This window comes from Nycticebus coucang, chromosome 4, assembly GCF_027406575.1.
Source record: "Nycticebus coucang isolate mNycCou1 chromosome 4, mNycCou1.pri, whole genome shotgun sequence".
Lineage (NCBI taxonomy): Eukaryota > Metazoa > Chordata > Mammalia > Primates > Lorisidae > Nycticebus > Nycticebus coucang.
Window position 1 is genome coordinate 73,410,302 of NC_069783.1, and position 19,765 is coordinate 73,430,066.

Here is a 19,765-nt window from a genome sequence, read left to right on the forward strand (position 1 = left end):
TTGCAGCCTCAGAGTCGGGCTATGGGCAATCTGCTGCCTCAGCCTCCAAAGCCACTGGGATTACAGGTGCTTGCCTCGGTGCCTGGCTGGGTTTTCAATTTTTTTCATGAGTTGGGGTCTCATTCTCATTCAGACAAGCCTTGAACTCCTGAGCTCAAGCAATCCTCCAGCCTCAGCTTCCCACAGTGCTGGGATTACAGGCATGAGCCACCACGCCCAGTGATCCTGGTTGATATCTTGACCACAATTTCATGAGTGATTCTAAGCCTGAACTACCTACCTAAGATGCTTATGAACTCCTAACTTACAGTAACCATTGGATAATAAATGTTTATTTACAGAAGCCACTACATTTTAGGATAATTCGTTACATAGCAATGAACAATGAATAGAGGAACCAAATTCTATTCAAGCTATGGAAAGGATCAGTTGAATTTCATAAGTAACTTTATCCATTCCCCATCTTGAACCCAGTGTAAGTAAAAAATCACAGATAAAATTACAAGACTTAGCATGTACAACATTTACACTCAAAACTTTCCCTATATGATTCCTTTTGAGAAATAAAGCCTTAGTTTCTGTGAGTTTAAGATTCCATCAAAGAAACCAGGGTATGTTATATTTTTATAATGTTCTAAACCAAGAAGCATAATGCGATGTATATTATTGTAATTCTTTATAGTATCAACAGAGATGTTATCTTTATACTTTCTTTTTTTTATTTTTTGAATTTTTAAAATTTAATACAATTCAAATCAGCATGTCTGCTTCATTTCAGCTCCTTTACTGTCAAACCAGGTGGCAGAGACTGCTTCAGTTTCTCCGCCTTCTCTTTGTCTGTGATGACCAAGGTGTATCTGCTGCATTGAACTTTAAACTTCACATTATCCTTATTTTTCTTGATCTTGACAAACTTGGTGTCCTTTCACCTAACTGTGAGCAGAAAATCCTTGATTTCCTCAATTTTCCAAGGCATGGTGATGAGGCGTGTGGGGAGGGCACAGACCCTCACAACAAGCAGCAAGAGAAGGAAAGCATCTTTACACTTTCAATGGGGAAACTAAAGCATAAATAAAAAGTGAGTTGATTCTAGTGAGGTATTACATTATTAATTTAGTAATGGATTTATGAAATTTCCTCTTTCAGAAATTTTATTATTTTTTTTTTTTTTGTAGAGACAGAGTCTTACTTTATGGCCCTCGGTAGAGTGCCGTGGCTTCACACAGCTCACAGCAACCTCCAACTCCTGGGCTTAAGTGATTCTCTTGCCTCAGCCTCCCAAGTAGCTGGGACTACAGGAGCCCGCCACAACACCCGGCTATTTTTTGGTTGCAGTTTGGCCGGGGCCGGGTTTGAACCCGCCACCCTCGGTATATGGGGCCGGCGCCTTACCGACTGAGCCACAGGCGCCGCCAACTCTTTCAGAAATTTTAAATAACAAGATTTATATTCACTTAATAAGCTATATTAGCAGCAAAGCTGCCTCAGTGTAGGTGATGCATAGAACCTCTGTAAGTCTTTCTCTTCCCTTTGATTCTGAACTTTACATAAGAAAGAATGGAAAAGAAGAGGGAGCTTTGTAAAAATACTGCCCCTAGTCCAGTATGGCTTCTAAAATCCGAGGGGGAGTTTCACCTGAGTCCTATGTGGTCTGTAGAGAAAATATTTTCATATTTTTGCACAGTTAGGGTTTTCTAAGCAAAGAAAACTGGTACTTTGGTTAAAGAACAAGTCTTGAAAGGATGACCTCTAAAGAGATTTAGAGATTTACTTTCTCACATGTTTACATTTCAAAGGGAGTGAAAATAGTCAGTTTACATTTCAAAGAATTGTTGAGGCCAAAGTTTTCCCCACTTTTTCAGGAGTGTAGGGAGATAGTTTAGATCGGCAGTTCTCAACCTGTTACGACCCACAGGAACTGTATTAAAGGGCCGCGGCATTAGGAAGGTTGAGAAGATTCCTAATGCCGCAGCCCTTTAATACAGTTCCTGTGGGTCGCGACCCACAGGCTGAGAACTGCTGGAGAGCCTATTTAACTCCTAGATTAATAATTTTGGGGTTTTTCTTCTGCAGCATAAACCCCTGCATAAGCAGGGTGACATCTGGCTCTCCCGGTGTCACGTGTAGGATATTGGCTTTGGAGAACTAGTCCAGTTATCGCTGTAAATAATAACTGTGACCTCTGTTTTAGAATCCTTATACTGTATTTCCTTTCAGGATAAAATGAATAAATGTAGATATACTCACCACAAAAGGGAGGATGCACTCGTGCTGATTTTGCACCATGTATAAACTGAACAAAGACATACGGCTGGGGCCCATCAAGCTGCAGGCTAGAGAGAAAAAGTTCTGCAGTGCCTCACACAGGTTGGAGCAGATGTCAGCCCAGGATGGCAGAGCAATGTGCACAATGAGAAGCCGTGGAGGTTGCTGGTCAATTTGCATGGGAGTGGAGGGCCCTTTACCACTAGTTCTCCTAGGATGCATGGCAGCCAAACCAAAGGTAGAACTGCAGCTGCTACCTGGATATTTTCTACACCTGTAGGGAAGAAAAGAGAAACATCTGGCTTTCAAACTGAATTATGTGCTGCGTTGCAACAAAGAACAGAGGTCAAAGGGACTCAGTCCAGAAAGGAGTCAGATTGGGTACTAAATCAAGCTTATCCAGGCTATCCCATTTTAACAGCTCCCAAGAGATCTAGGTGTTTGTCTATATTGTAAGCCTGAGGGGAAAAAAAGTCACACAAAAGTAAAATTTACTATCAATGTAAGCTATCTGACTTGATCAACTTTGTTTCTTTTCTTTCCTTTTTTTTTATTTTGAGACAGAGTCTCACTGTGTCACTCTCGGTTGAGTACGTGGCAACACAGCTCTCAGCAACTTGAAACTCTTGGGCTTAAGCGATTCTCTTGCCTCAGCCTCCTGAGTAGCTGAGACTACAGGAGCTCACCACAACGCCCGACTATTTTTTGGTTGCAGTTGTCATTGTTGCTTAGCAGGCCTGGGCCGGCCTCGAACCGGCCAGCCTCGGAGTATGTGGCTAGCGCCCTACTCACTGAGCTACAGGCACCAAGAGCTTCTTTACTATTTTTTTTAAACTTTGTTTCTTTATTAGCATTAATTGTACTGTATTGTAATTTGTTTCTATGACTGCCTCTCCCACTTTGTTGTGAGCTTCCCAAAGGTACAGAACCTTTCTGAGTATTTTTTTTCAGTGTGCCTAGAACACTGTTTGGTACAAAGTAATTCCTTTTTTTTTTTTTTTTGAGACAGAGTCTCAAGAAGCTGTAGCCCTGGGTAGAGTGCTATGGCATCATAGCTCACAGCAAACTCCAACTCTTGGGCTCAAGCGATCCTCTTACCTCAGTTTTTCCATTTTTAGTAGAGATGAGGGTCTTGCTTTTGCTTAGGCTGGTCTTGAACTAGTGAGCTCAGGCAATCCACCCGCCTCAGCCTCCCAGAGTGCTAGGATTACAGGCCTGAGCCTGGCCTCATAATAATTCTTATAAATGAAAATATGACTACATTTATTCCTTGGTTAAATTTCTTAGGTTGTTCATGTCTTCTAAGAGGTAAAATTTAAACTCTTTTTTAAGGCCCTTCATGACTTGTCAGCTTCATTGGAAGCTGTTCTTCACCTCAATGTTTTCATAGAAATAATATCAAAATACCACTCCTTTTGGTGAGTTTGCTTGTGCTGTTTTCTTTGCTTCCAACATCCTGGACTTCTTTCTTTGCTAGATATTTACGCTTATCCCTAGGATTCAGGTTAGGAAATGAAAACAAATGAGAAAAAAGAACCAAATGAGAAAAAGGATATAATGAACACCTTATGTCAGTAAGTTTGATATAGACAAATTCCTAGAAAAATATATCTAACCAATACTAAAAAAAATTTTTTTACATAGAAACCAGCCAGGCACAGTGGCTGATGCTAGTAATCCCAGTACTTTGGGAGGCTAAGGTGGGTGGAGTCACTTGAGGTCAGGAGTTGGAGATCAACCTACACAACACAGCAGGACATTGTCTCTACAAAAAAAAAAAAAAAATTTTTTTTTTTTTAATTAGCTGGACACAGTGGCCCACACCTGCAGTCCCAACTACTCGGGAGGATGAAGCAAGAGGAATGCTTGAACCTAGGAGTTCGAGGTTGTAGTGAACTATGATCATACCACTGCATTTCAGCCTGGGCAAGAAACTGAGACCCTTTCTCTAAAAAGCAATTTTAGAAACCTAAATACATAGTCTATAATCATTAAAGAAATTTATCTGGTAATCAAATATCTTCCCACAAAGTAAACTAGAAGGCCAGATGATTCCACTACCAACGAGTTTCATAAAACTTGCAAAGACAAAGAATTTCAACATTAAATTACTTGAAACATTAGAAGAGGGAATGTTCCTCAATTAATTTTATAAGTTTAACATAACCTTTTATACTGAAACTGATAAAAGTATAATGAGAAAGCAATTGTAGGGTAATCTCACCTGCAAACTTACATGTACACAAATCCTAAACAAAACATAAGAAAAATGCCTGTAATCCTAGCACTGTGGGAGGCTGAAGCAGGTGGATTGAGCTCACAGGTTCGAGACCAGCCTGAACCAGAGCGAGATCTCGTCTCTAAAAACTAGCTGGGTATTGTGGCGGGTGCCTGTAGTCCCAGCTACTTGGGAGGCTGACTCAAGAGAATCTCTTGAGCCCAAGACTTTGAGGTTGCTGTGAGCTATGATGTCACAGCACTCTACCAAGGGCACCAAAGTGAGACTCTGTCTCAAAAAAAACAAAAAACAAAAAACATATAATAAAATTGAAATTAGTAATATCTAAAAAGAACAACACATCATGACTAAGTTGGATGTATCTCAAGAATATAAGGTTAAAATAACATTAGAATATCAGTCACTATAATTTATCACTTTAAGAGTAAATAAGAAAGATGATATGATCATCTTAATAGATATAGAAGAGCCTTCATTAAAACCCAACATTTGTGCATAATAAAGTCTCTTAGCAACTAGAAATAGGGATAGGAATAATCTGTTAAATGATTACAAAAACCTAGTGCAAACATCATTCTTAATGGTGATATGGTGAAAGCTTATTTTATTTTATTTTATTTTAGAGACAGAGCCTCAAGCTGTCACCCTGAGTAGCTGTGGCATCACAGCTCACAGCAACCTCCAATACCTGGGCTCAACTGATTCTCAGGCGCCCCCCACAATGCCCAGCTATTTTTTGGTTGCAGCTATCATTGTTGTTTGTTGGGCCCAGGCTGGATTCGAACCTACCAGCTCAGGGGTATGTGGCTGGTGCCTTAGCCGCTTGAGCCACAGGCACTGAGCCTCTGAAAGCTTTTTATATAAGACAGGAAGGGTAGTTCTTTTGAACACTGTAGTGAAGGTAGCAACAAGGCAAGACAAACAAAAGGGATTGCAGTGGAAGAAAGAAAACTTACTTTTTTTTGTAATATACATGATTGTGTATATAGGAAGTCTAAAAGAATCTACAGTTTCGTGATTTTTCCCTAAAAGATCTCTTCATTTTTTGTTAAATCTTAGTCCTAGGGAATTTATTATTTTTTAAATATTAATTTATATGGGATATTTTAAAATTTCATTTTTAGTCTGTTGCTAATTTGTAGAAATATAATTAATTTTTGTACATTGAATTTATATTTAACAACCTTGCTGCACTTTTCTTACTAATTGTAATAATTTAGCTCATTTGGTTTACAATCATATAATCTTTTAATGATATGTACCAGGTTATATGAACAAAGTTATATCATAGCAGCAAAAAAAACTATTGATAACAAATCTTGTCACAAGTACCCCATACTGCAAATAACACAAATATCAATCCACATTAGAATGGATAAATCATGGTATATTTGTATATGCAGTGATGAAAATGAATGAACTACAGTTACATGCAACATGGATGACTCTAAGAAACATAATATTGAATAAAAGAAGCAAGACACAAAGAATACATATACATGTAGCATGATTTCAAATATAGATTTTAAAAATAAGCAAAAGTAACCATATTGTTTAGGTATGCATACATAGTGGTAAAACTATGAAGAAAAGCAGGGAAATTATCACTAAAATTAGGGTAATGCTTTTCCGTAGAGAGGATTACGATTAGAAGGGATAAGAGAAGAAGGTTTGGGCAGTGTCTGTGGCTCAAAGGAGTAGGGTGCTGGCCCCATGTACAGGAGGTGGTGGGTTCAAACCCAGCCCCGGCCAAAAACTGCAAAAAAATAAAAAAAAAAAAGAAGAAGAAGGTATTGGTAATGTTCTATTTCTTGATTTTTGTTGTAGTTATTTGTGTTCACTTCTTAATTATTAAACTTTATGTTTATGTTTTATGACTTTCCTCAATGTATGTTATATTTAACAATGAAAATATTTCAAAAAGAACATTAGGACAATCATTAAATAAAACATTAAGGAAACATGATTAAAAGATGAAAACATATGTTCCCACCTCCGGAAAATAACATGAGTCTGTATAATTGTTTTTCAGTTAAAGAATGCAGAGAAAATTAAAGCTTTTTTCATTTTCCCCTGTGACCAAGTGAAAGATAATTATAATTTTCAGAAACATGTTGGTATTTAGAATCTTTAAAAATGACCTACGAATACATAGATGGATGCATTTTTCAAAATGAATCTGTGAATTTATTTCCTTCAAAATTCCCTTTTGAATGGTAGAAGACAGCATTCACTCATTCGACTTTTGTTTTTTTCTTTTGAAACAGTTTTGCTCTGTCACCCAGGCTAGAGTGCAGTGGTGCGATCACAGCTTACTATAACCTTGAACTCCTAGGCTCAATCTATCCTCCTGTCTTAGCCTTTCAAGTAGATAGGACTATAGGCATTAAAAAAAAAATGTAGAGATGGGGTCTCACTATGTTCTCCAGGGTTGTCTTGAATCCTGGCATCAAATAGTCCCCCTGATGAGCATCCCAAAGTGTTGAGATTACAGGTGTGAGCCCCTTAGCACCTGGCCCATCCCTTAGCATCCGGCCCATTTAACATTTTTTTTTTTTTTTTTTTTTGAGACAGAGTCTCACTCTGTCACCTTGAGTAGACTGCCATGGAGTTATAGCTCACAGCAACCTCATACTCCTGGACTCAAGGAATCCTCTTGCCTCAGACTCCAGAGTAGCTGGGACTACAGGCATTTGCCACTATGCCTCGCTAGTTTTTCTATTTTTAGTAGAGACAGAGTCTTGCTTTTGCTCAGGCTGGTCTGGAATGTCTAAGCTCAAACAATCCACCTGTCTTGGCCTCTAAGAGTGCTAGGATTATAGGCATGAGCTACCATGCTCAGCCCCATTTAATATATATATATATTTTTTAATTGGGACCATTTAATATTTTTTAAAAATTGAGTTCCAATTAAGTGTTGAATACAGTAGAGAAAAATAAATAAATGAATATGGTCATTTGTTGAAAGTAATCTTGAACCATAAATTCAAATCAATGACTTAATGTATTTACCAAGAAATCACATGCCATTAATATTTTTTAACTGTATTCTTAAGTTAAGCACATGGGACCTGTTTTTTACATAGAGAGCTGAATTTGGGGCTGACACACAGATTCACACAAATAGGTACCCAGAGGCCTTATTATTAATGTTTAATAAATGTCTACTCCCCTTCTCCATCTTTCCTCAGATCTGAAAACATTGTCACTTTAGAGTGTAAACAGCCCTCACTTTGCATGGTTTCAGTATATACAGATTTTAGTTATTATAGGTTAGTTAATTAACAGTAGCCCTGCAACAATGCAGTTCAAATTTTGGTTACCATACAAATCATATCTAGCTCTTTAGTCCACTGATCATGATAGGTGATCAATTATACTACTCCTTTCAAAGTTTGTCCATATGCTGGGTGCCATGGCTCACATCTGTAATCCTAGTACTCTGGGAGGCCTAGGCAGGTGAATTACCTGAGCTCACAGGTTGGAGACCAGCCGGAGTTAGAGTAAGACCCTGCCTCTAAAAATAAGACTAGTCTGAGCTAGAGCAAGATCCCGCCCCTAAAAATAGCTGGGTGTTGTGGCGGGCACTTGTAGTCCCAGCTACATGGGAGGCTGAGGCCAGAGAATTGCTTGAGCCCAAGAGTTTGAGGTTGCTGTGAGCTATGATGCCACGTACTCACTGAGGGCGACAAAGTAAACAAAAACAAAAACAAAAAAACCCCCAACCAAACAAACCAAAGTCTGTCAGTAACTGGTCATTGCATATCTGTTATTCAGCTTAAGCACAGACAGCAAAGTGTAAAGTTCTGTTGTTTTCTTGTTTCCTAGTCCTGCATGACATTTTACAAAAACAAATAATTGAAAGAGGGAATTAGCTAATAAAAATGAAAGTGCAGCAAAAACATGAAAAGTGATAATGTTGAAAATGAAATTTGAATCAAATGTAAATGAAATTAAAGAAGAAAGCTAACCATAAGAATTTTTTTTTTGTAGTTTTTGTCTGGGGCTAGGTTTGAACGCACTACCTCCGGCATATGGGGCCGGCGACCTACTCCTTTGAGTCACAGGCACTGCCCAACAAGGTTAATGGTGCCTCCAATTCATGGACTCTAGATAAGCAGCCAGTGGAACTTAGTGAAGGCAAACTTATTAACACAAAGTCACTAAGAAGAAAAAAAAATGAAGATGTTCCAGAGAAAACGCCATTGGCAAAAAAGAAACTTCATTATAAGAGAAAACTTAAAAGATAATTTATAAAATTGAAGTTACAAAAGATAAAGTGCTGAAAACTGACCCAAACTTAAAAAGGAGAATAAAAAAAAATTTTTTTTTTTTGAGACAGAGTCTCATTCTGTTGCCCCAGGTGACAGTGTGGTGGAGCCACATCTCACCGCAACCTCAAACTCCTAGGCTCACGTGATCCTTTTGCCTCGGCTTCCCACAGCTGGGACTACAGGTGCCATTCACAACACCCAGGTAATTTTTCTATTTTTAGTAGAGAAGGATCTAGGTCTTGCTCAGGCTGGTCTTGAACTCCTGAGCTTAAGTGATACACTGCCTCAGCCTTCCAGAGTATAGGATTACAGGTCTGAGCCACTACCCCAGCTGAGAATAACAATTTGCTAAGAAATATAAAAGATGTTTGGTCTATGATAAATTTTACCATGAGAAAAAAAGCAAGCACAAGCACTGTTCAAATTTCCTTGGTAAAATTTTAACTTTCAATGTTTCTAATGTATTAGGGTATGAAATAAATAGTTTTACTGTTTTATGTTTCCCTATACTCTTATAACAGGCACTAAGAGAGCTTTTACTATTTTGACAATTTTCAGAAGCCACAGAACAATTGCAATTTTTTCCCCATTGATTATTAAGATCTCTTTGAGTGGCTCAGCACTTGTAGCACAGTGGTTACAGCGCCAGCCACATATACTAAGGGTGGCGGATTTGATCCCAGCCCGGGCCAGCTAAACAACAATCACAACTGCAACAAAAAATAGACAGGTGTTGTGGCGGGTGCCTGTAGTCCCAGCTACTTGGGAATATGAGAATCGCTTAAGCCCAAGAGTTTGAGGTTGCTGTGAGCTGTGACGCCATAGCACTCTACCAAGGGTGACATAGTGAGATTCTGTTTAAAAAAAAAACCCCAAAAAACAAAAACCCAAAACTCTCCAATGACTTCCAAATATATGTGGAAAGAAACCGAAGCGCCTTCTCCAGGCCCCAAAGTTCTGCCTGTGTCTTGGGCCCAACCTTCCCTTCAGGCCCTGCTCACCTCTCCAGAGACCTCTTACCCTTGGTGGCTTCTGCAGGGTATTAGTTCCAAGCCTTCACTGTGACCCCTGTTCATCTAGGTTCAGCCTGTCAGGTTCTTTTCCCGCCCTCATTTCAAAGTGCTTATACTGTGCTTTCTTTCTTTCTTTCTTTTTTGAGACAGAGTCTTACTTTGTCACCCTGGATGACAGCATCGTAACTCAAACTTCTGGGCTCAAGCGATCCTCTTGCCTCAGCCTCCCTTGGTAGCTGGGACTACAGGCCCCAGCCACAATGCCCAGCTAATTTTTAGAGACAAGGTCTCACTCCCTTCTTGCTCAGGTTGGTCTTAAACTCCTGAGCTTAGGCAATTCACTCACCTCAGCCTCCCAGAGTAATAGGATTACAGGCGTGAGCTACCATGCCTGGCCTTGTATTGTGCTTTTTATAGGAAACCCTTAGGACACATTGTCATGTTATAAATGACTCAATGGTTCTGCCTTCATCTACCTTCCTTCTACCCCATTAAAAATTTCACAGGCCCAGGGCCATGCCTGTGGCTCAAAGGGCTAGCGCTCTGGCCCCATATGCCAGAGGTGGCAGGTTCAAACCCAGCTCTGGCCAAAATCTGATAAAAAAAAAAAAATATTTCACAGGCCCTAAGCACTTTTGCCTTTGTGGGCCCTCTCCCTCATAACAAATAAAATGAAGATAAATAAATAGGCCGGCCAGCGGCTCATGCCTGTAATCCCAGCACTCTGGGAGGCTGAGGAGGCCTGAGCTCAGGAGTTCGAGACCAGCCTGAGCGAGACCTTGTCTCTAAAAATAGCCGGGTGTTGTGGCTGGCGCCTGTAGTCCCAGCTACTCCGCAGGCTGAGGCAAGAGAATCGCTTGAGCCCAAGAGTTTGAGTTGCCGTGAGCTGTGACAGCAACAGCACTTTACTGAGAATGACTGATACGGTTTCAGAAATAAAGTAAAATAAGTTGATAGATTTTTGCAGGTCCTAAAATTTTTATTTTTTCCCCTGATGTGAGAAAAAATTAAAACGTTCTTCTTAATCTCCAGGTATCAATTGTTTTCTTCTGTATTTTTTTTGAGGCAGAGTCTCATTTCGTCGCCCTTGGTAGACAGAGTGCTGTGGGGTCATAGCTCACAGCATAGCTCACTGTGGGCTCCAGTGATTCTCTTGCCTCAGCCTCCCCAGGAGCGGGACTGCAGGCGCCCGCCACAACGCCCAGCTATTTTTTTTTTTTTTTTTTTAGAGACGGGGTCTCGCTATTGCTCAGGCTGGTCTCGAACTGTGAGCTCAGGCAATCCACCCGCCTCGGCCTCCCTGAGTGCTGGGATTACAGGCGTGAGCCACCGCGCCCGGCTACTTCTGACTTTAAAAATGTCTCACGGTCCCTCCACAGGGCGCCTACCGTGCCCGGAGGATCCGCAGCCCCAGGCCGCGGCCGGGGAGAGGCTCCGGGCCCAGGCCCAGCGCAGGCCTCGCCGCTCCGAAACGCGAGCGGAGGGCGGCTCGGGCCCCGGGAGCTGAGCCTCTGTCCAGCCTCTTGTCAGTCTTGACCCGACATTGGCCTGAGGGCGGGCCCGAGCTCGACCCACGCCCGCCACTCCCGCTGTCCTCCCTCCGCGAGACCCTCGGCCCCTTCTGCTCACCCCGGAGCGTGGAGGAGCTGACGACCCTGGTCCCTTGGGGAGGCAAGTGGTGACCTGGCCCCGGCTGCTCTCGCGGGCGCTCTCGCCGCCGAAGGCGCCCCCTCAGGCTACTGCGGGCGCTGCAGGGCTGGGGCCGCCGGGGTTCACCTCAGGTTACCTGAGGACGCAGCCTCCGAGCGCCTGGACGTCCTGAGGACAGCCCTTCTTTGGCCACGTTTGTAGAGTTTTCTATATCTGTTGGAAATATTGCCCTAAACCTTACAAATTAACAAATGTTGCCTCGTTAGCTACCGCTTCCCTCCACGAAACATCCTAGAAGCGCCCCGAGTGTTCTTGGTTTTAACCCTTTTCTTCCACATCATTCACTCGCTCATTCAGCCAATTACTGTTCTAGTCAATAAAATGTTTGGTGGGCACACTATGTGCCACACGTTGTGCTACGATCGGGTTACAGTGAATATACAAACAATGGTCCCTGCCCTCAGGGGAACCTGGAATTTAGTCTGCCTTCAGAAAAGTTCTTTTAAGTCTTTTCAAACTTCTATGTTCCAAGAGGATCTGTCTCTCTCTACTCATACTTACTTGAGGTTTTTTCCTACTGTCCCTTTGCCAAACTTCAGATGGGGTAGGAGCGCTGGTTGGTCTGGATCTTCAACTTTGGTTGAATAGGAATTCTATAAATTAGATCAAAGGACAGGAAAAGATAATGCTAGTACTAAGCCAGAAATGGACAAGCAGTTTATCCTGTTTCCTTCTTTATCATTTACTTTTACCTTTTAGTTCATTACCCAAGAACAGGTACTGGAACAGTGCTCCCATAAATAACTCAGGACAGGAAAAGAGTCACTTGCCTGTGTTCCAGACCTACTAAACTATTTTGCACCTTTCAACTGCTCCTCAGAGCCCTCAGAGTAAAAACAGAAATATTTAACCCAAGAGCCCCCCCTCCCCCTTTTTTTGAGTCAGAACCTCAAGCTGTTGCCCTGGGTAGAGTGCCGTGGCATCACAGCTCACAGCTCAAGCCCAACTCCTGGGCTTAAGTGATTCTCTTGCATCAGCTTCCCAAGTAGCTGGGACTATAGGTGCCTGTCACAAAGCCTAGCTATTTTTTGGGTGTAGTTGTCATTGTTGTTTGGCAGGCCCTGGGCTGGATTCAAATCTGCCAGCTCTGATGTATGCAGCTGGCACCTTGGCCACTTGAGTTACAGGTGCTGAGCCCAAGAGTCCCTTTTTAAATACTGTAATCTGATGTCCTGTGTTTCACCTTACAGGGTGAAAGTAAGTTGAACAGTGCTTCTTTCCCACATAGTCCAAATTAGTCTGTCTCTAATCTCCAGTTATCATTCCCAGATGTTAAGATTATCCTTGTAAATGTATTTTTCTCATGTCATTCTTTGACTTAAAAACTGTTCATTTCCTTTTTGGTTACAAGGTCTTTTACAACTGATGACACCTACATTACCAGGCTCAAACCTAATGCTGCCTTAACTCCCTTTCGTATTGCTATAATAGAATACCACAGACTGAGTAATTTATAAAGAAAGGAAATTTATTACTCACACTTCTTCTAGATGTGGTTGGGAAATCCACATCTGGTGAGGGTCTTCTTGATTATACCGTGGCAAAAGGCGGAGGGCACCAGTGTGCAAAAGAGTAACAGGGAGTCAGACTCACTTTTATAACAAATCTAATAACTAACCCACTCCCATGATAACAACATAAATTCATTGCCCTCATGAATTAATCTCCTCTTAGGCCCCACCTCCCAATATCATTGCAATGGCAACTGTTTCCAACAAATGATTTCTGGGGGAACACATTTAAACTAGTGCAGTAGCTTTACTCCAAACCAAACCTCTCATTGCTCCCAGCTACCATGAATTTCTTTCTGTACCCTCTAGAAGTTGTTTCATTCTTCTGTAGAACTTATTGAAAAATATACAAAAGACTACTGGGCATGGGACAGTATGATATAATTCCCTAAAGAATTATTCTCTGAAGGGGACAAACTGTAATGGCCATGAGAAAGCACCTCGTAGACTTTCAGCTACAAGGGCACCAGCTGCCTTATAATTCTACTGACACATTTGAATGGAGGCCAGTGACTGAGTGTGGTGGGGATTCTCCTAGACCTGTTCCTGGAAGACTTAGGACTTCTCTAATGGGCAACTTTGGGTTAATGATTCAACAGCTTTGCTGAACTTTCAGTCATGGATGGTTACATACCTTTCTTCTTCACTTGGGGTCAGCCTTGTACTATAAATCACAGTCCGACTGCTTCTTGCCGTTCATGGCCTGTTCCCCATTTTCTCTCATAGGTATTTTATTTAATCTCATCTTTCATGTCTGTTTCTTAGTGAGCCTAGATTAACACCTGAATATTTGTAACAGCAAATAGAGGTATTATTATAGAGTAATAGAGATATTATTATTATTGTTTTTTTTTTTTTTTTTTGAGACAGAGCCTCAAGCTGTTGCCCTGGGTACAGTGCCACGGCATCACAGCTCACAGCAACCTCCAACTCCTGGGCTCAAGTGATTCTCTTGCCTCCACCTCCAAAGTAGCTGGCACTACAGGTGCCTGCCACAACGCCCAGCTATTTTTTTTTTTTTTTTTTTGGTTACAGCCATCATTGTTGTTCGGCGGGCCCAGGCTGGATTTGAACCCGCCAGCTCAGGTGTATGTGGCTGGCACCTTAGCCACTTGAGCCATAGGCACCGAGCCAGATATTATTATTATTATTAGTTTTGAGATAGAGTCTCACTTTGTCAATCTCAGTAGAGTGCCATGAGTTCACAGCTCACAGCAACCTCAAACTCTTGGGCTCAAGTGATTGAGCCAAGCTCTTGCCTCAGCCTCCCAAATAGCTGGGACTATAGGTGCTGTTTTTAGAAACAGTCTCTTGCTCTGGCTCAGACTTGTCTTGAACCTGTGACCTTAGGCAATCCACTCACCTGGGCCTGTAGAGTGCTATGATTACAGGCATGAGCCACCTTGCCTGGTCCTGGTAATATAGGTAATAAATGAACACTTACCAAATAGTCACTGACTTCCTAAATGCCAGACATTGTTCTAGGGTCTGAGAATACTTTGATCATCTTTGTCCACCTGGGGGAGTTTAGACTACGCCAGACAATTACTTGGGCAATGATACGTGCTACAGTGGTTATAGGAACACATAGGGAAGGCATAGACCTGGAAAACTGGTGAGTGCTTCCTGGAGGAAGGGATTATCATTCTGAGCTGAGTCATCAAAAGCAAAGAGGAGTTAGCGAGTAAGGGGCATGGCGAGTATTCCATGCACAGGGAATTCTAAGGAAATGAAGAAACTCAGTCAGACTGGAGCATAATATGTAGAAGAGGACTGGTAAAGATGAAGCAGGAGACATAGGCAAAGGATCAGAACATGTAAGGTCTTGTGGACTGTTTGAAGGACTTTGGATTTCATCCCTCAGCAAAGTTGGGGTGAGATGGGGAAGCTCAACTGATGTTTTTAAGCAGAGGGATGACGTGATCTGATTTGTGTACTGCACAGAACTTTCTCCCTGCCCTAAGGGGGAATATATTGGGGCTGAAGTTGAGGTAGTGGTGGCTGGGCATAGGGTCAAGGCATGAGAAGATAGTGGCTTGAATTAGAGTGTTCGTAGAAAGGAAACACATATGTGGGTGGAGATAGCTAGGAGTTAAAATTAGCAGATCTTTGTGATTGATTATATTGATTAAGAGAAATCCTAAATGGCAGGGCCTAGAATATAGTAGGCATTGGGTGAATATTTATTGAATAAATGAATACAAAATATCTGGCGTGGACAGCTGGAAAGATAGTAGAGCTACATACAGAGATAGAGAACATTAGTTCTACCACCCATCCAGTTACTCAGGCTGGTGTGGGGATGAGGATGACAATTCAGTTTTGGAAAAATTGAAATAAAGGTGGCTGTGGTAACACTGAATGGAAATGTCCAATAGGCAGTTGGATATATGTGTCAGAACCTGAAGAGGGAAATATGGCCTGCAAATACATATTTAGGAAAGCATTATTAATTAAATTAGCATGAATGTGATTGCCTTGAACAGTGGTTTTTTTTCAAAGTGGAGATCTCAACTCATTTATAACTAATAGAATAATTTTAGTGGGCTACGACCAGCATTTTAAAAAATGGAATAGAATAAAATGCAACACAATAGAAAAAAATCACAGTTTAAAAATAAAGGCAAAGTATGGTATAAGTATGACTTTGTAAAATATTTACCTCAATATATTATGAATGTATGTTCGTAAGTATAAATAGGTTGCAATATAAAATGAACTTCTTACCATATGTGGCTGTCAAAAAATTAAAAAAAAGATTTTTGAAAAAAATAAAAAGACAAACCCCTAATATTTACACCAGATTCAGAAAGAGACTAAAGTGTACCCTGTATTGCTGAAGACCAGCTCAGAGGAGACTCCTATTATATTGAACATGGTATCAGAGAGAAGGTTTCAGAGAGAAGATTTGAAGTTTAATCTCAAATGTCTGATTTTTCCTTTAGATAAAACAGTTTGAATTCAGGGACCATATCGTAATCATCTTCTTATCTCTAGTATTTAGCAATGGCCCTCAATATTCCTGAATGAATAAACCAGTACTTGTACTTTAAAAAGATCATCCTGATGGCAGTCTGGAAGGTGAGACATTGAAGGCAGAATTTTGTCTTTTTAATGGAATTTTTGGGTGAATAATGACAAAAGTCCTGAACTATGATGATAATGGAAAGAAAAGATGGATTTAAGTTATTTATGAGCCAGAATTATCTGGACATAGTGATACCTTACTTATGGGTGTAGTAGCCAGTCTCCAAGATGGCCCACTGAAATCCTCAAATACCACCTGTGTAGTCCCCCTTCTCCAGTGCATCAGGGATGGCCTGTGTGACCAATAGAATATGGCAGAGTGATTATATGTCACTTCTGAGGCTAGGCCATAAAAGACAGCCTAACTTTTTTGAATCAATCGGTCTGAGGAAGCCACCTCACATTGTGAAGACATTCAAGCAGCCTCATGGAGAAATCACGTGAAGAAAACAGAGTTGTTGCCAACAATTGCTACCAATTTGCTAAGCTTGAAAGTGGGCACTTGAAGTGGGCCCTCCAGCACCAGTCAAGCCTTCAGATGACTGCTTACCCTGTCCCATATCTGGACTGTAAACTCGTGACAGATTGGGAGCCAGACCACCCAGTTTAAGCTGCTCCTGAATTTCTGACACAGAGGACTGTACGAGGATAAAAAATGTTTTAAGCCACTAAATTCCGAGATTAATTTGTTACATTAGTTATACAGCCTAGATAACTGACACAATGGGGTAGGAAAAGAAGAGAGAGCAAGGAGTGGCCCGCAGGCTGTAAGTTAGAAGACTACATGAAGGAGCCAGGGTTTGCGGAAGATGGTGAATCATGCTCAGGACCTGTGTTTGCCTTGTCTGTGGATATCCGAGTGGATCTATCCATAGGCAGTGTTTGCTCTTGGCTCTCAAAGGCCTACTAATACTTGAAGACACAGTTTAAACGTCACTTTGAAGGCAAAACGTGTCCCTTCCCTGCACTTTACTGCATATTTTTACAGCAAACATGCATCACTTTGTATTGCAATTATCTATTTGCAGCTATTTGTTTACCTTTGGGAGCTCCATTATATTGGCAGCTCCCTAAGGGCAGGGATCGTGCTTTTTAGTTATTTTTTGTATCATCCTATCTATGTGTGTGCGCGCGCGCATATTTTATGGTCTGCCCGCCACATAGGGAGCCTTCATTAAATGCTTGTGAAGTAATAATTTTGAGAAACTTGATATGTGTACCCATTATTTACTCTTTTAATACATATATGGGCATTTAAAATTTTTGGAATACCCAGAGTAAACGCGCCACTCGAGGTCCTGCAGCGACCCCCCTCTCCCCACACTGAGGTAGAACTCCCACCTATACCTTGGTCTAGCTCGGCCTGGGGCTGGGTTAGGAGTCTCCTCCCCTCAGCCCCGCCTCTACTCTATTCCGATTGGCTGTAGGAATAAAGATTCTTGGTCATTGGCCTCTTCTTGAGGGGGCGAAGTCAGATTGTGTTTCTTCCTCAGCCGTAGGCCGAGCCGGGCCGAGGGGATCCGAGTGGGGCCGAGGCCGCAGGGCGCGCCGCACGCGCGGCCAGGAGGGACTGAAGATGCTGGCCTTTCCCTTGCGGCCCCGCCCAGGTTCCGGGCAGACTCCGGCCTCGCCCTTCCCGCTGCTGCTGCTGGCGGTGCTGAACGCCCCGGTGTTCGGTCGCGTCCCTCGCTCGGTGCCCAGGACTTCGCTTCCCATCTCTGGTAAGGCGCGAGCTCCTAACCCGTTGACAGAACCTAGGGCTCCTCAGCGCGGCGCTTGGCGTTCCTCGCCGCCCACGCCCCGCCGGGATTGGGCGAGACCCGCAGACTGTGCTGCTTCGCCGCATCTCCGGCGCGTGCCTCGTGCCTCGGCTCCTGTGACACGCCCAGGCTGCTCCAGCTGGCCCCTTATTCCCAGAACTGCGAGACAGTTGAGTCTCTAACCGTGGAGACTTCGTGTGTGTACCCATTATTTACACTGAGGCCCAAGGACGGGGTGAGGGTTGTCCCAGGTTGTTCATTTCGAAGGCCCTCTCTTTTTATCACGGTTTCCCGAATATACACCTGTGCTCATCATTCCAGTTTGAAACCCATTCTGCTTTCAAACCCATTGGTTTTAATACTACTTTGTCCACCCATCCTGCGCCCCCACACAGCATTTCCTTTGTCTCAAATTCATGTCTTTCTTAGATTCATTTCCCTATCTTCTATTGTCCTCCCCCGCTCGCCCACCCTATCATCCGAGCCTGTTACTGTGCTCATAGCCCTAATCTGCCTAACCCTCTTCCCTCTCACCTTACTTCTCTGACACCAGCTCCCACTCTTCCATTATCATATCCACCGTAACTCACCTGACTTTCTCAGTGTTCCCTGCTCTTTCTGCCCATTCCTTACATTAAATGTTGGTGAACCATTCAATGAATTGATTTAAAATTCTGTTTAAATGATTTTTTTTTTTTTTTTTTTTGTAGAGACAGAGTTTCACTTTATTTCCCTCGGTAGAGTGCTGTGGCGTCACACAGCTCACAGCAACCTCCAACTCCTGGGCTTATGTTTAAATGATTTTTAAAGTCTTCAGAAGGACAGTGGCTCACACCTGTAACACTAGCACTTTGGAAAGCCAAGGCAGGTGGATTGCTTGAGCTCAGGAGTTTGAAACCATCCTGAGCAAGAGCAAGAGCAAGACCCTGTCTCTATTTAAAAAAATAGAAAAAAAAAAAAAACCTAGCTGGGTGTAGAGGCACATGCTTGCAGTCCCAGCTACTTGGGACACTGAGGCAAGAGGATTGCTGGAGCCCAAGGGTTTGAGGTTTCTGTGAAGCACGATGATGCCACAGCACTCTACCCAGGGTGACAGAGTGAGACTCTGTCTCAAAAAAAAAAAAAAAGTCTTAAGAAGGACAAAAGAAGGAGGGGGGCATGATCCTTTGAAGGAATATGGAAAAAACTAGGGATGTCACAAGGTTAAAAATGGTCATTGAAATGATTCAAATCTTAGAGATACTGCTGAGGTGGGCATGAGCATGGCCGTGGACCTTGTTTTCTTCTCAGTGGGCATTGAGCATTGGTACTTTGAGCCAACAGAACCAGTGAAGCCAAGAGTACAATCTGTTGGTAAAACCTCACAAGTGAGTAATAGTAATTTAGAGTCTCAACTCAGGCCAGTGACATAGGGATGCCATGAATCCTGGAAGCAAATCTGTGGTCAGAGCTTAGGGTTTTGGTTTGTGCCAGAGGAATAGCCAGTGAGTTGAGGTTTCCAGGCTGAGTTGATGTTCAGGCATCAGAAAGGTCTAGATGGCAAACAGGGTGAAGTTCAGTTGGGGATATGAAGGGAAGTTGGGTAATCCGGAGCTTATACTAAATTTGAGAGGTTATGCAGGATATAGCACAGAGATGAGGGTGGGTTGAGTGGGGCTTACAACCCCGCATCTACAAATGAATGGGTTGGTGGCCTTTCTACCAGTGTAAGAGTACCTAAGTAGATGAAGCAGGTAGAACAGAGCTGTGTTGGTGTAGGGGTAGGGTTCCCAGAGTCGGAAGTTGACCTAAGAAGCTGAATTTCTGCCAGATTATTTGTTATGACCTTTAAATATGTGTATGTAAGAGATTTGAATGCTGATATGAGGTTAAATAGATTTTGCCCGAACAGAACACATACCTAAGGAAGGAGGAAAAGTACTATTTGTAAAAAATGTGGCATGTGCCAGGTGCTTCCACATATTTT

General features: G+C 42.3%; 2 protein-coding genes and 1 pseudogene across 10 annotated transcripts in view; 1 reads left to right on the forward strand and 2 right to left on the reverse strand.

Annotated features, from left to right (window-relative positions):
- The window catches only part of M1AP (meiosis 1 associated protein), a 119,063-nt gene extending 107,562 nt beyond the window's left edge, over positions 1 to 11,501 (reverse strand). Inside the window, exons 1-2 of the mRNA XM_053590022.1 lie at positions 11,421 to 11,501; positions 2,248 to 2,539 (exon numbers count right to left, since the gene is read on the reverse strand). Of these exons, the coding sequence (XP_053445997.1) occupies positions 2,248 to 2,487 (240 nt within the window). The 5' untranslated portion in view covers positions 2,488 to 2,539; positions 11,421 to 11,501. The remainder of the gene's footprint in view (positions 1 to 2,247; positions 2,540 to 11,420) is intronic.
- On the reverse strand, positions 770 to 976 carry LOC128584822 (60S ribosomal protein L38-like; annotated as a pseudogene).
- Positions 11,502 to 17,521: 6,020 nt separating the features above from the next.
- Positions 17,522 to 19,765, forward strand: part of SEMA4F (ssemaphorin 4F) — a 31,044-nt gene continuing 28,800 nt past the window's right edge. For 7 of the 9 annotated variants that reach the window (XR_008379683.1, XR_008379684.1, XM_053589494.1 and 4 more), the window contains exon 1: positions 17,522 to 17,760. Coding sequence is in view for 5 of the 9 variants with exons in the window: in XM_053589494.1 (XP_053445469.1) it covers positions 17,616 to 17,760 (145 nt within the window). In the remaining 4 variants the exon portion in view is untranslated. The remainder of the gene's footprint in view (positions 17,761 to 19,765) is intronic. The other 2 variants (XM_053589497.1, XM_053589496.1) reach the window with 2 other exon arrangements.